Source organism: Quercus robur, chromosome 6, assembly GCF_932294415.1.
Source record: "Quercus robur chromosome 6, dhQueRobu3.1, whole genome shotgun sequence".
NCBI lineage: Eukaryota > Viridiplantae > Streptophyta > Magnoliopsida > Fagales > Fagaceae > Quercus > Quercus robur.
In genome coordinates this window covers 43,781,806-43,797,249 of record NC_065539.1, presented here as the reverse complement: position 1 = coordinate 43,797,249, position 15,444 = coordinate 43,781,806, and the positions used below count along the sequence as shown (strand labels likewise).

The 15,444-nt window shown below is 35.0% G+C and overlaps 2 protein-coding genes across 3 annotated transcripts; one reads left to right on the top strand and one right to left on the bottom strand.

The window, feature by feature from the left end:
• Nucleotides 1-218: 218 nt before the first annotated feature.
• On the bottom strand, nucleotides 219-2,781 carry LOC126688915 (UPF0481 protein At3g47200-like). Its single transcript, XM_050383851.1, has 2 exons — nucleotides 2,546-2,781; nucleotides 219-1,712 (listed from the first exon to the last, which is right to left on the bottom strand). The coding sequence occupies exon 2, from the start codon at nucleotides 1,646-1,648 to the stop codon at nucleotides 326-328; it is 1,323 nt and encodes a 440-aa protein (XP_050239808.1). The 5' UTR covers nucleotides 1,649-1,712; nucleotides 2,546-2,781; the 3' UTR covers nucleotides 219-325.
• A 5,012-nt stretch (nucleotides 2,782-7,793) lies between these two features.
• LOC126688914 (aldehyde dehydrogenase 22A1) lies at nucleotides 7,794-15,364 on the top strand. 2 transcript variants are annotated; one of them, XM_050383850.1, is made up of 15 exons: nucleotides 7,794-8,057; nucleotides 8,151-8,194; nucleotides 9,016-9,120; nucleotides 9,967-10,094; nucleotides 10,198-10,320; nucleotides 10,665-10,818; nucleotides 11,153-11,256; nucleotides 11,328-11,406; nucleotides 11,893-11,988; nucleotides 12,164-12,301; nucleotides 12,986-13,201; nucleotides 13,634-13,825; nucleotides 14,407-14,550; nucleotides 14,713-14,848; nucleotides 15,045-15,364. In XM_050383850.1, the coding sequence occupies exons 1-15, from the start codon at nucleotides 7,946-7,948 to the stop codon at nucleotides 15,053-15,055; spliced, it is 1,782 nt and encodes a 593-aa protein (XP_050239807.1). In that variant the 5' UTR covers nucleotides 7,794-7,945; the 3' UTR covers nucleotides 15,056-15,364. The 2 variants fall into 2 exon arrangements, with proteins under 2 accessions (XP_050239807.1, XP_050239806.1); XM_050383849.1 differs by having other exon boundaries at nucleotides 14,713-15,364.
• Nucleotides 15,365-15,444: the final 80 nt, after the last annotated feature.

Here is a 15,444-nt window from a genome sequence, read left to right as displayed (position 1 = left end):
CCCTTATCACCATTGAGTAAGCTTAATAAGATGTAAGGAGGTTCTAGTGTTGGAGATAATAAAGGGGTGATGATTCATGTTGGCAAAAATATTATGGATACAGCAGTGCCTGAACAATAATTTTTGAAACTTTTTTTAGGAACCAATCAAACTTCCATTAAAGATGATCATTGCTACATTGAAATGCTAATTGTAATCAACATTTGATAGATACTTTTAGCATACCATAGAGTCAATTTAAAATTGGTCCAAGGGAAAGGGGAAAAAAAATCCTCCTTTTATTTGTGTCATCCTTTGTTTAAGAATGAGAACCTCATCTTCTTTCCTACATTTTGTGGAGACAGAATGAGAATACAGAAAAAAAGGCTCCTACAACTGAGAGAACAAGGATCAGAATAATCAAGATGAACACCAAACGTGAAGCCGGAGTTTTTAGACTATCGCGCTTAAATTCTTGCCACCATACACGCAGACCGGCTCTTCTGTAATCTTTCACTTGTTCCGAAAGCCCACTGTAATAGAAGTCCTGCACTATCTCATCACCACAGAGTTTCCTTAATAGTTCAGGAACCTCTTTCTCCTGGTTCTTATCACGGATGAGAATTTCCTGTCTGCCTAGTAACTTCACATCTTTCTCAGATCTGACAAGGCTGCTCATTAGAAAAGCATAGGATGCAATGTGCTGCACGCCATCACAGTAACGCTGCTCAAGTGCAATGAGGTTGCAAAAAAGTGTTTCTGTACGTTTATGAAATGTTAGAGGTGGGATTTCAAGGACTCCATTAACAAACTTCATGTCTAATAAGCTTTTGGTAGCAGCCTTCTTGAACCTAATTCCTGCTTGTTGGAGATGTGTTGCACAGTTTAAGCCATGGTTTGTTCCATTTTTTGATGGTACTCTTGTGTATGTTGGGAGGAAACAGTGGAAGATAAAGTCAAGTAAGTGATTCCCTTCTTGGTCAATCTTCTCCCACAGAGCTTTTTGATCTCCTGGTATCATTGATTTGAAGAAACGAAAGGCAAGCTCATGGAGGCACAGACTACATTGTGTAGGAATTGGTACAATTTGAAACAACCTTTGGAGAATGAAATAGGGAATCTGGTTTCCTATTAACATCATGTCACCCCTCAAGTCAAAGAACATCCCAGGTGTGCTAAATATAGGATCACTCCGACGTCTTAGACTCTTGAAGGCATACTTAAAGAATAACTCTATGATGAAACAGCCATCAATTAACATAATTTCAATAAATTCATTACTTGTGAAACTAATCTCTTCTGAATAACATCTTCTTGCTCTGTGCTCCAACTTTCTAAGTGCTTTCACACATCCATCCAAGCTTGCCTCAAGGTTTGGTTTTCGATTGAGGAGTGCATGCACATAGCGCCACTTATTGTCTTCCATGACTTTTAGAGCGTCAGTCCCATGATGGAAAGGGCCAATGGAAACTTTACCAGGGATATATGCGTTGTCATTTCCCTTATGAAATTCACTGGAGACCCTGAAGATGCAAGCCGAAGTAGATTTTGTTTCCATCTGTTTTTTAATAGGAGACACAAGAGAATCCTCTTGGATTATAATAGGAGGCACAAGAGAATCCTCTTGGATTTCAACAGAAACATGGTCTCTGGATTGTGAAATTTCCATCTTTTATTGGAGAGAAGTCTCAAAGGCGCTCAATTGGATCACACAAAAACGAAGTCAAAATAACCTGCAATTGCATCTTTCTAATAAGGTCATTATAATACTGAACTGTGTCTTGTGTTTTATTCAAATTACCAGTATACCTCTGAACAGATGACTAATTTTATAATTTTTATTGTAACAATTTCATCACTTTTGATTCAGACCTACCAAAGATACTAAAACGGGAAACTTGATAACAAATAAAGGTTTTGACAAAAGTTGTTATACTTGATAAAGTTATGTGACTAGTTCATACTCAATATCCTTTATATTTTTCCTTCTTATTAAAAAAGGAGCATTGGAGTATACAAAATTATTTTCATTACAAGTTTTGGGAAGGAAAAAAAGGGGATGAAATCATGAAATGACATCTGATCTTATATATAAAAAGAAAATCTATGGGAAAAATATTTTCACAACAACTTTGTTTTGAGTTGTGGTGGGTTTGGGTGTAACCTTTTTTTATTTTGACTTATGGTGAGCTGACACTTCAGCTTGTTGTGAATTTTTTTTTTTTTTTTTTTTGGAGATTTTCTTGTGGCAGTAGAAGAACTCGTATATATAGAGAACTAAGCTGTTTTGGCCATATTAATTCTTGTGTATGTGACTAATCAAAATCTAAATGAGGGACTGCAAGCAAAACATAACCATTACCATCCTGGGCCCTGGCTCCTGCAGAACTGAGTTCATGTGATTTGAGTACCAATAAACTACTATGATACTCATGGCATAGAATTCATATTCCTTGGGTTAAATATTGTAGCTGATGTTCATCGAGAAACATCCTCATTCATGACTAACACATCAAAACACTATTTAAGTAAAATATTAAAGAAATGGGATTTAGAGCCACCATACCTTTGTTGGAGGCTTTGATGTTCCAAAGAATCACTGAAAGAGATATTAGCCTTCCTGATTGGTGTTGATAAGTCAATACCAATGATTTGCATCCATCCGCACTAATGTCACAACATATTTATTGGCCACTTCGGGCTATTGGGAACTCAAGAATCAATATATCTTCAGAAAACTTGGCACTTAATAAAACAACCTGAGAATTGATGGGAATCAAAGGTGACTTGCAGAGTTTGGTAAGAGAAACCTATAAACAATACAATGAATAGAAAGCAGGGAAAATGAGTTTTGCATTGCAAAGAAAAGCCTAGACTCCACCATCTGAATAGAATTTTGAAACACCGACAGAAAGCATAGCTTTGCACAAAGTAAAGCTAAAATTGATTACTTAAAAGTTAATTCAAGTATTAAATATAGTAAAAAACTAAAACTGACTGTAATTGAAATATGGATCAAGAAAGTGACTCTGATGTCTGCTTCTTTTAGCTTTACACAAGGTTACAATTTGATCAAGCCTCAGCGACCCTTGTGGAGACAATGTGTATCATGAATGTGGTTAATGTACCAAAATTTGCTTGAACTTGCAGGTGAAGTCAAGATCTATATATGGCTTTGCTCAGAAACATATCAAGGTGTAGCTATTAGATGCAACTTTCAACACACTGATCATCACGCTACAACTACAAGGCAGTCCAATATTCTTAGAGCTGAAACCAATAAAGTGAATTAGAATAACTTACACATACTCGGCTGACTTGACTGCCTCATCTTCGGTAACATGTTGGGCTTACAACAGTCATAGAATCAGTAATTTGAACTACACAACTAAGGCAACATTTTAATGTAAGATTTAAAATAACCACAACTGCTCAACACGCATTCACATGAACTTCTGGGGCTTACATCTCCAATTCAAGTTGGTAATTCTCTGTTTTTTTTTTAAATTATTTTGCCCAATTTTGTTTTAGACATCAGGTTTATCAGGTTGCTATTCAAGGGAGAAAGTGAAGTATTGTATCCAAAGACTGCGATTTCAACGACAACAATCCTTCTGATATGAAGTTGGTGTTTATTTGATTCTCTTAGAGCATTAGCATTGGTGGTGCCAAAAATTTAGTAATTTGGCATCACAAAAAGTGAAACTTTGGTGGTGTTTATTTGATTCTCTCTTACTCTCTTTATTTTACTTTTCCATTCTTATACAAGATAAAATTCTCCCTCTCAGTACCTTTTGGGATTATATCTGTATTTTGTGGTTAGAACTTAAAAAGACGTAAAACTTTCTGTGTTTAATCCAGGGGCGGCCCAACATAATTTGGGGCCTAAGGCGAAAAATTTATGCGAGACATTTAATATGTAAATATTAATTAAACAAAATTATTTAATACTAATCAAATTAAGGTTAATTTAATACATTAAATACATAAATAATACCAACTAAACTAATGTTAATTTCATATAGAGAATTGAATATCATAGTTGAATTATAAATATTAATAAAAATGAATAAAAATATATTGCGATTGAAAAAGATACTTTATTTTGGATATAAGACGATGCATAGTTAAATAAAGTTGTAATCTAATTTTTAATTTTATATTTTGATTTTAAGAGAGAGAGAGAGATAGATATTATTTGGTGTATGGTTTTGTAGGATATTAGTTTACAAAAATCAAAGTCTCAAACTATTAGGGGAGATTAATCTATAATTGATGATTAAACACATTTGCAACATCTTTTTGAAATATTTTAGGGTTTTAATTGAGTTAAGGTTCTATTGGTCTTTTACTTTGAGAGTCTTAATAGAAATGAAAAAGAAAAATGCGCTAATTAAAAGCACTATAAAATGTCCAAAATATAATGTGATATTGTCTCTCATTGATGAACTTCATTAATTTAACTAATGAGTGTTTATATCACGTTTTTTGTGATTAATAACATGGCAATTTGTAAGCCAATAGTAAAATTTGTACATCACTAATAAATAAAAAATGTACAACCTTTAGAAAATATATATAATTTTATAAAAATTTGAGCCTTTAACTAGGAAAAGTGGGGCATTTTTTCCCAAGAAAAATTTTGTTTTTTAGTGGAGCCTTAGGCCTAGGCCTTGAGCCGGCCCTGGTTTAATCATTGCTTTTGTTCCTTGATGGCGTTATAGAAAGGTAGGAAAAATTGACTAAACATTAATGAAAAAAACCTAACTTCAGTTGCTCTTGCCTCCTATTGGTCCTTTAGGGCATTACATTTTCACTTGATTTTTGTAGTAAACTCCGAGTATTCGAAAGATAAGGAGATTAGCTCAATTTTTTTACATTTATTTTTTTCAATGTGCATTATGGCAAGATATTGGTAATATCATTCCAAAATTGATATTTACAGTTAACAAAATTAACTTACTTGGATTATTGGTTCTAATTGATGCTTAAGTCCGCTACATTAGTTGGTGTTGGTCACATTTCAGGTGAAATGCGTGATGGGTTTTCATTTTACATCATTCTTGTGAACAAATTTGTGTGAAATTCATTTTGTACCAACTGTGGGTTAGTTTTGTCTTCCCATTATTCTGTTTTAAGTCTTGGGTAATTACACGCTATCAACCTGACCTAAACTCTTGTTTACATTTATCATTTTGAACTTTTAGAATACACGATTACCACCCTAAATTATAACTTGTGTTTCACTTTACACTATACAATCAATTGAGCTATTAACTTGGACAGAAAAGCATGTCGCCTATGCATACGTGAAAAGACCGAATGAACTGAAATAGACCTAAGTGGACTGAATTAGAATGCAATGGATCGAATTGGACTGCAATGAACCAAATGGGCTAAAATAGACCAAAATGGATCAAAATAGACCGAAATAGACCGAATAGGACTGAATGTATTAAAGGGGATCAAAATGGACCTAATGGACTGAAGTGAACTTTTAGAATGCACGATTACTACCCTAAACTATAACATGTGTTTCACTTTGCACTCTACCATTTATTGGGCTATTAACTTGAACAAAAAAAAAATGTCACGTGCGATTTATGTGACCATTGCATACATGGAACAACATGAAAAGATCGAAAGGACTAAAATAGATCGAAGTGGACGGAAATAGACTACAATGGACCAAATAGACCGCAATTGACCGAAGTAGACTGAAATGGACCTAATGGACCAAAATAGACCACAATTAACTGAAGTGGACTGAAATGGATCCAATGGATCAAAATGGACCGTACTGGACTAAAATGGATTGAAGTGTATCGCAATGGACTGAAATGGATTGTAATACTACAATAATATGGCTCAACAAGAATGTAGTAACAATAAATGCAATAAATCTTTAGTTTCTTATTTATACTCCTATCAATGAGTATGTCAAACAATTAATTTTCAAGTGTTTATTCATCAAAAAACGTCTATTTACCAATGGTACCATTTTTGATGCCAAACAAAAATCTGGTTCTTATGCATGGAAGAGTATCTTGAGGGCAAGAAAGGTGATTGTAATGGGGGCAAAATAGAGGGTGGGGGATGGACAATCAATAAAGGTTTTTGAAGATAAATGGCTACCAGGTCTTTCAGGTGGAAAAGTAGCTTTTGTCTAGTCGGGTTTGGATGGAAATCTGAAAGTGGCTGCATTGATGTCATGGATAAGGCTTACTGGAATGAGCAGCTGGTTGATTCTTTATTCCTCCCTCATGAAGCTCAACAAATAAAGGCAATTCCCTTGTGTTTGGTGCCTCAATCTGATTATCTCTATTGGAGTGCAGAAAAGAATGGAATTTATTTTGTGAAGTCGGGTTATAAGTTGCTTTGTGAAGAGGAAAGAAGGGAAGATGCTTCGATTTCAAGCAGAGAAGGAATGGTTGAGCCTAGCAAGATACTTCATTTTTTGTGTAGGGCTTGTGCAGATTGTTTACCTACTAAGGTAAATCTCATGAAAAGAAGAATCGTGGATGATTCTCATTGAGCGCTATGTGGAAGGCTGCTTGAAGATACAAAGCATGCATTGTGGAGTTGTGAGGCTGTGAGGAGGGTCTAATGCGTGGACTTCAGTTGGGTGACCGAAGGCATGATAGCTTATGGGTCCTTCCTTGATCTTGTGGAGCTGTGTTTGACAAAACCAGGTGCAGGTGAATTGTTTGGGATCACTGCTTGGCTCATTTGGACTCACCAAAACAAAGTCAGGTTGAGGGAAAAGACTATGCCATTGAGTAGTATTGGAGAAGCTGCAAAAAAATTTCTGCAGCAAGTGAAGGATGTTCGTGAGGTCCGTGAGGTTTGAAGTGTGGTAAAACAGCCATTTAGGTGTAAGTGGTTCCCTCCGGCAATAACGGAGTTCAAAGCTAACTTTGATGGAGCATGGTTTAATGAAAGCGAGGAAGCAGGGATTGGAGTGGTTGTGAGGGACTCCTCGAGTCAAGTGCTTGCTGCACTAGCTGGGGAAAAAAAAAAAAAAAAAAGGCTCATTCTGTGGACTGTTTAGAGATGATGGCAGCGAGAAGAGCGGCGATTTTTGCACAAGAGATTGGTTTACAAAAAGTCACTTCGAGGGTGATTCAGAAACTATCATAAAGGCTCTTAAAATAGGGGATATGTCATCTTTATCTTTTGGTCATTTAGTTAGAGACACTTTAACTATTGCTAATTCTTTCTTGGATTTTCCTTTCTCTTATATTGTAAGGCAAGACAATCTTATGACACATGCTTTAGTCTAGATAGCTTGTTTATCTTTTCTTTTATCAGTCTAGATGGAGGATGCTCCGTCTGATATTGACTCTTTTATTTCTGCAGATTACCCAAGTTCTTAATAAAGTTTCTTTGTAGACGTGGTCCTTATTCTCCAAAAAAAAAACAAAAAACAAAAACAAAAACAAAAACGTCTATTTACCAAATAGATATTCACAGACTTATCAGAGAACATATCTTTATTTGTCACTCTTCTTATTAAATAAATTACAACAAATTTAAATAAGTACTAATTAAATAATTAAAGAAAAAAAAAAAAAGAAGAAGGTATCCATCCCTCCCTCGTGCCCTTTCGCCTCTTAGATGGATGGGGTATAATATTGGGCCTTGGGCCTCTAAAGATATTGGGTCGGCCCTGTTTAAATCCCCCAGAAAAATTGTAATCAAAAGAGGAAACCCAAAAAAAAGCATAGACGACGCATTTAATTTAAAGAAGTAAAGTAAAGCAAAGCGAGCTTTAAAAATATCAAAGATTCGATTCTCAAAAAAAAAAAAAAAAAAAAAAAAAAGATCAAAGATTCCGTTGCATTTTGCTTCTTTTATTTTTTTTCTTTATTCATTTTGGCTTGTAATACGCACACGCAGAGAGATACAGAGAGAGAGAGAAAGAGAAAGTAGTATCTGTATCTTGTTGGTTAAAAAAAAGAAAAAAATGGCGTTTTTGTGGCCTTTGATTGTTCTGGCATTCGCATACGCCATTTGTAGATTCCTTTTCATGCTCATTCCTCCCAATGTTCCTTCCATCGACGTTGACGCCTCTGACGGTCTCTCTCTCTCTCTCTCACTGTGCATTTATTTTATTTTATTTTTGTAAACATAACCTGGTGAAAATTTTGGTGTGATTTTGAAAATTGCAGTGTTGGACGATGGGAATCAGGCTCAGGAGAACAGCTTCATATATGTGAGTTTTTTTTTTTTTTTTTTGGTAATTTGGTTAATTTTGATCAGTTTTGTGATTTATTTGAGTTTTTCTTTTTGTACTTCTTAGATTTGTGTGTGTGTGTGTGTGTGTGTGTAAATTTGTCTTGTATTTGAATTGATAATGATATATCTGTTCGATTTTACTGTCATATCGGTCTCTCACTTTCTGATTAGTTTCAAGTTGAGATCACAAATACGACAATGCGCATAAATTATTTTTGAAATATTAATCTGATCTGTGGTAAGATTTATGTGCAATTTTTGTTTCAAAAGGCAAAGATTGTAGAATGAAAGTACTAATTTCAGATTTGAAGTAGTTTATATTGTTGATGTGAAATTGGATAATGATGTGCAAATTTTTTTTACTTTAGTGTTAGTCCATTGTTTAAATGGAAATTTCGAAGTAGTTTATACTGCTTGTAAGAGTTAAAATCGATGTGCAATTTTTGTTTCGAAAAGCAAAAAAATGGTAGAATAAAGTACGAATTCACTGTAATGTACTTCTGTAACGGGAACGAGTTTGCAAATATGTACTCAAAATATTGATGTAAAATTTGGACAACAACGCATGAATTGTTTTACTGTAGTGGTGGTCCATTGTTTAAAATGAAAATTTTAAAGTAGTTTATATTGCTATGTTAGAGCTCAAATTAATGTGCAATTTTTGCTTTGTAAAGCAAAGATTGTAGAATGTAAGTACTAATTTTTTGGAATGTACATTTCTGATATTCAAGAGAGGAAATAAGCTTGCAGGAGAGTACTTGAACTGTTGCTTACCTTTTGTTGGTGATTCGGTTGCAGATTCCTCCAAGGGGAAGGACACAGCAGGCGGATAGGAAAGTTCAGTGTTACGAGCCCGCGACGATGAAATACTTGGGGTATTACCCGGCATTGACACCTGTAGAGGTTAGTGATGTTATGATTGTTGGGAATGTGATTTGTTGGGCCTAGGTAGCTTTATGCTTGTTTACTCTGCCTTTGTACACACACTTCGGAAAGTGGTAGTATAGGAAATATCAAGAGAAAAAGACAGGGACTATGGATCAAATTTAGAGAAGAGTGAGAGAGGAGGGAGATGGTGAGAATCTTTCTCCTTTTCCCCCTACTTTTAAGATCAACGGTTTATTTGAAGAAGTGTAATGAATAATGATTGGCTATCCTCTCAAAATTTATTATCGTTATATCTACGTGTTTGAGAGCATATGTTTGTGGTGTTTTTATAATTAATTTTGCAAGTTAGGGAGTCAATTTTTTTTTTCTAATGTATGTACCTGTGGACGCAATTAACTTTCAACCATTAGTGAGCTAACTAGTTGTGAACTATTATTTTATGGATGCTTATAGCTGTTTTGATGAAAGTGCCATTTACCTGTAGTTTTTTATAGCATTTTGTAGAGATAAATGTGATGTCTATCTGTCCAACAATGTATTTGTCATTATATACACATCCGTCATTTTGTACATACATAAATATGAATGTATTTGTGTTTGGATGATCAAGTTATCGATATTCCCTTGTGTACGTATGCATAATTATTATTTTAAAGTGCCAGTTCCTTGAAGTTGTTAATACCCATTATGTCTATCTTTCCATTCATCCATAGTATATATCCTTAAATAGATAAACAAATTTACATACATACTATTCTGTATGTGTGTTTCACAACTACCAGTTTCTTTCCTAGTGAAAAATACATTTATTGAAGGAAGGTGACTATCGATTAAAACAACTGCCTGAATTAACATGCTCAGGTTAAGGAGCGTGTGGCTCAAGCAAGGAAGGCACAGAAAATCTGGGCAAAGAGCAGCTTCAAGCAAAGGCGCCAGTTTTTGCGAATACTTCTGAACTACATAGTTAAGCACCAACAGCTTATTTGCGAGTAAGGACTCTATTCCTTCATGGAGTAGGAGGATCACTTTGACTATTGTTGTATCGTATTGGATAATGATTGGCATCCCTAACTCATTTGTCATTTTGATTAGGACATCTTCACGTGATACTGGAAAGACAATGGTAGATGCCTCTTTAGGAGAAATAATGACAACATGTGAGAAGATTACTTGGCTTCTTTCGGAGGGTGAGCGGTGGCTAAAGCCTGAATACCGGTATCTCTTTCCATCTTTTAATTAATATTTTAATTTATGTGATCTTAAAGACACAACTGGAATTCTGAGTACATCTTGTTATAGCCTAAAGTGTAGGTTCTTTGATTTATCTGAGTCTTAGGACTCTCACCATAAATCTGCCTGTTCAAATATTCTTTCTTTGACAGTGTATGACGTCACAGTTATTCATGATGCACCTTTTACTACTGCAATTTTACCATTTTATACTCTTAAAATTTTGAATATCTTTCAAGTAAGCTGCAAGCTATCTGGATTCACTTTCTTAATTGTTGTATGTAATATATATATTCTTTAATTATATAAATTCATCACTGTACTTGTAGATCTTCTGGAAGATCAATGTTTTACAAGAAATCCAAAGTGGAATTTCACCCCCTTGGTGTTATTGGTGCCATTGTTTCGTGGAACTATCCTTTTCATAATATTTTTAATCCAATGCTAGCAGCAGTATTTTCAGGAAACAGCATTGTGATTAAGGTATCTAATGTTCAACTACTTACGTGTCTTTTCTGTCACTTGGATGCATTTTACTTTTACAAAACAACACCACTTCACCAGTTTCTGTACCTATTACTATCTGTTGCATTTAAGTTCAAGCATCTCTAACGTCCTATTTCCATGCTATTTATTGTTATATTACCTGTGCAATGCTCTTATGATATTATGGGGTACAGGGTACTAGATATATTTTGTGGCAAACAAACTTAAAAATTGAGGAGGTTACTTCAAACATAGCATCTCTCTTTTGGATGACGTGTTTTTACTAAAGTTTAATTTTCAATCACAGAAAATCATATGATTGTAATTATAGGTCTCAGAACATGCAAGTTGGTCTGGATGTTTCTATTTTCAAATTATTCAATCAGCCCTTGCTGCAGTTGGAGCTCCTGAAAATCTGGTTGAAGTTATAACAGGGTATGCATCTTTTGCTCTCTTTACGATCTTTTATTATTTTTTAATTATCATTAATCAGACTTACTCACCAGGTTTGCTGAAACGGGAGAAGCATTGGTGTCTTCTGTTGACAAAATGATTTTTGTTGGATCACCCGGTGTGGGTAAGATGGTATGATATCTTTTTGGACAGTTGTGTGGACTTGGTTTTGATTTCCAATTTCTAAAGAGGATTGTCACTTTATTTCATTTGCAATAACTCTTGATGTCTTAAGTATGTATAGATGTTCTTCAAAACAAATACCAATTAGTATTGGTTATATTTTGTTGTTACCATTAAAAAAAGGAAAAAAAAATAGATGGCATTAATTTATATTCAGTGATTTCATACTTCATTTTCTCAACCTGAAGAAGATGTTAAATTTTTCTGGAGGTAGTCCTCTTACCAACAAGAGTTGTCTCATATTTAGATGACTTTCTAGAGATGAACTTAAATTTCTTCCACACTTTTGTAAGTTCTTCCTTTCTTTCTAGGATAGTATAATCTTGGAAAGAAAGCATACCTGTGTTCTTGTTTCTGTCAATATAATAAAGAAGTCACTACACTCAATTTATTTGTTGAATTGCTTATAGGTTGGCATGGTGGTTGTTTCTGCAGATTATGAGAAATGCTTCTGAGACACTTACACCAGTTACGCTTGAGCTTGGTGGAAAAGATGCATTTATCGTGTGTGAAGATGTAGATGTGGATCGGGTATGATTCCTCCTTACATTTGATATCTAGCAGGCTTGGACATTCTTGTTGACTCTCCAGTCTCCAATTGGTGTATTATAATATTTTTAAATAGGAATTGACTTAGAGAGGGAGATAGAGAGAGCTGGACTTTAATTTACACTTGTTCTGACATGAGATGATTAATTCAATAAAGGTTGCACGTATTGCTGTGAGGGCTGCTCTCCAATCAAGTGGACAAAACTGCGCTGGGGCTGAGAGATTTTATGTACACAGGGATATTTATTCTTCATTTGTCAGTAAAGTGGCCAAAATTGTAAAATCCGTTTCAGCTGTAAGTATATTCCTTCTTACACATTATATATGTAAAATGATTCTTTTGGTTGTCTGGCAATTGTGTTGTTGTAATGTAATGTGTTGACTTTGGATTTTAATTAGTTACTAGTTGCATGCACTTAATGGTCATTTGATTGCTATTCAGCACTCGAAAGAATTGTCTGACAGCCTTACTGTAATTTAAAAGTACAATTACTGAGATATCTATATTTGGACCCTTGTACATGTCATGAATCCTTTTCTTTGTCTGCTTCTGTTGTTTCCTATGCAAGTCCGCATGAGGTCTTGGATATGAAATCCATGGATTTTACACACTAGTGAAATCTGCATCAAATTGCATATTGGCATTATGAAATTGTTTGACCAGTCAATGGACAGACTGTGCATTAAATGGCCAGTCACTGGTTTTAAAATTTATTTGGCTTAATGAAGCATTGTTGGGATGAAATCCATTATTTATTGCTCAAACTCTAGCATTGTTAAACTGGAATAGCCAGCTGTTTACAGCCTTACTGAGGCATTGAGGTAAATCGTTGAAATTGCAGGGCCTGCAATCTTTTTGTTAACTTACCTCTGTTGTGAAATGCTACTTTTCCTAGTATGTTTCTTGGGTACATGATTATGCTCTATGATAATAAAGAATGTTAAGCATATTCACATTATTATTTGATGATTTCTGCAGGGCCCACCCCTTGCTGGAAAGTATGATATGGGAGCCATATGTTTACAAGAGCACTCTGAAAAGCTTGAGACCCTTGTAAATGATGCCTTAGACAAAGGAGCAAAAATTGTTGTCCGTGGAAGTTTCGGCAATATAAGTGAAGGTGCAGTGGATCAGTTTTTCCCCCCCACCGTGATTGAAAATGTGGACCACACAATGAAGTTGATGCAAGAGGAGGTAGCAAACTCATTATGTTCTGTTATGGTCTCTTTAGCTCATTGCATTTAAAATGTGCATTGTGTCATGGATGTTGAGTATCCCTTTTAAAATAATCATTAAATGGGGCAGTGAGCTATAGCTCATTTGGCAGTTCCTTCTCCCATAATAATGGGATGGATGGTAAGGTCATGAGTTCAAAACCCATTGAGTGCGTTTGTAACTTACTAATTTAAAAAATAAATAAATAAATAAAAATCATGAAATAAGGGTTTAAATTAATGTACTTTCTATGATGATGGTTTTATTCTCTACATTGGTGCCATTACCAAGGTTGCATTTGTGCTTTTCGTATATGGTTGGGAAAACAATGTAAAATTTATTACAAATGTATGTAAAGTATGCTTTATATTCTATTAGTTACTTGAACAGCAGCTTGCTACTGTTATGTAGGCATTTGGACCAATCTTGCCAATAATGAAATTTAGCACAGATGAAGAGGCCGTGAGGCTTGCAAATGACTCAAGATATGGGCTTGGCTGTGCTGTTTTTTCTGGCAGTCAACGCCGTGCCAAAAAGATAGCTTCACAGATACACTGTGGAGTTGTTGCTATTAATGATTTCGCATCAAATTACTTGTGTCAGGTAAATATTATTTCAGTGCTAGATGTTTGATATTGTATTCTGAGTTGATTAAATTTGAGTTGACTACAGTTTGTTTCCTGGTTAAGAGAATAGATCAAAAACTTATCTATCTTCAAATTTAAAGGTGCGACTGAGTAGATTGTTTACTTCAATGATCAAAACTTATGTACATAACATTGGTTTTAAAGGGTCTGTTATTATCAAGAAGGAAGCTTATAGGAACATAAAAAGAATCTTGTTTCCATATAAAATAATTAACTATACCACTTGAATTGTATATATGATATGAGCATCCTTCATTAGAGGATTGTTTTTACATATATTTATTTAATTTTTTTTGAGAATCCATTAGGGCCAGAACTAAACGTTGATTTTAATGATGTAATTGTTTTAATTGGGAAGAGTTGGTCATCCCTAATCCTACCCTTTTAAAACTTTTTTGTTTCGAATTTTGTCACCTTTCCCTATGTCAAACCATCTAAGGATTAAACTGAGTCAACCTTAGTTATTATTTTGGCCTGACTCAGCCTTGAGTTATGGTAGTTCATACTGAACAGAATATGCCTTGTTTATTTTTCCAGTCCCTGCCATTTGGAGGTGTAAAAGACAGCGGATTTGGACGATTTGCTGGTGTTGAAGGATTAAGAGCGTGCTGTCTTGTAAAATCAGTTGTTGAGGATAGATGGTGGCCTTTCATTAAAACGAAGATACCTAAGCCTATCCAGGTCATCTTTGAAAACTTTGATAATGACCTCTTTCTCTCCTCCCCTCCCCTCCCCCACCCCCCCCCCCCCCCCCCCCCCCCCCCCCACACAACACACACTCACACATGAATATATAGTATAGCAAAGGAAAAACACTGACTATTTTCTCTCTGCCAACCATAGTATCCTGTTGCAGAGAATAGTTTCGAGTTTCAGGAGTCACTCGTGGAATTGTTCTATGGCCTGGACATTTGGGACCGTTTGCGAGCACTGGTCAATGTTATAAAGTTCTTTACTGAGCAACACTCTCCTGCTATGGGTAAGAAAAATGACTGAGCATGTTGTGTGAGTACTGGAAACACTTTCATGGGTTAACTGAGTTATGACCTAGGATGTTTGGAATTTTGACTTCCCATTGCTGTCTATCGCTGTTAATTTTGGGTGTAATCTTAATTAACCTTTTTATGCCTTTCTTTCATAATTTGTGTGAGACATTTCCCTATTAAATGCTGCAGTACGTTCTTAAGCTGCTGATACTGTGGTTAAATCCTTGAAGGAAAGTAGAGAAAGAAAGGCGGTTATAAGTTTGGAATGAAACAACCCTGCCCATCTGTTAATCTGTTTGCATGCTCTGACATTGCAAGGTGTAAAGACTGCTAATCAGAAAAGATTAAGGCTTTTTTACCACATTAAATTTCAATTTTGTAAATTAACCTGTTGTTTGAGGCATCTTTAGATGTTCCTTCCCCCTTCCCCCAAATAAAATGGCTAGTTAGTGTAATAACTTTTGGAAGTTGAGTCTGGACGTGATAATCAATTTTACTTTGACAAGTAATTATTAGTATTCTAGAAGCAATGTTCTCTCTTCTCAGGTAATAAAAAATTCCACTAATTAAATTTTTGATGCCCCATTAA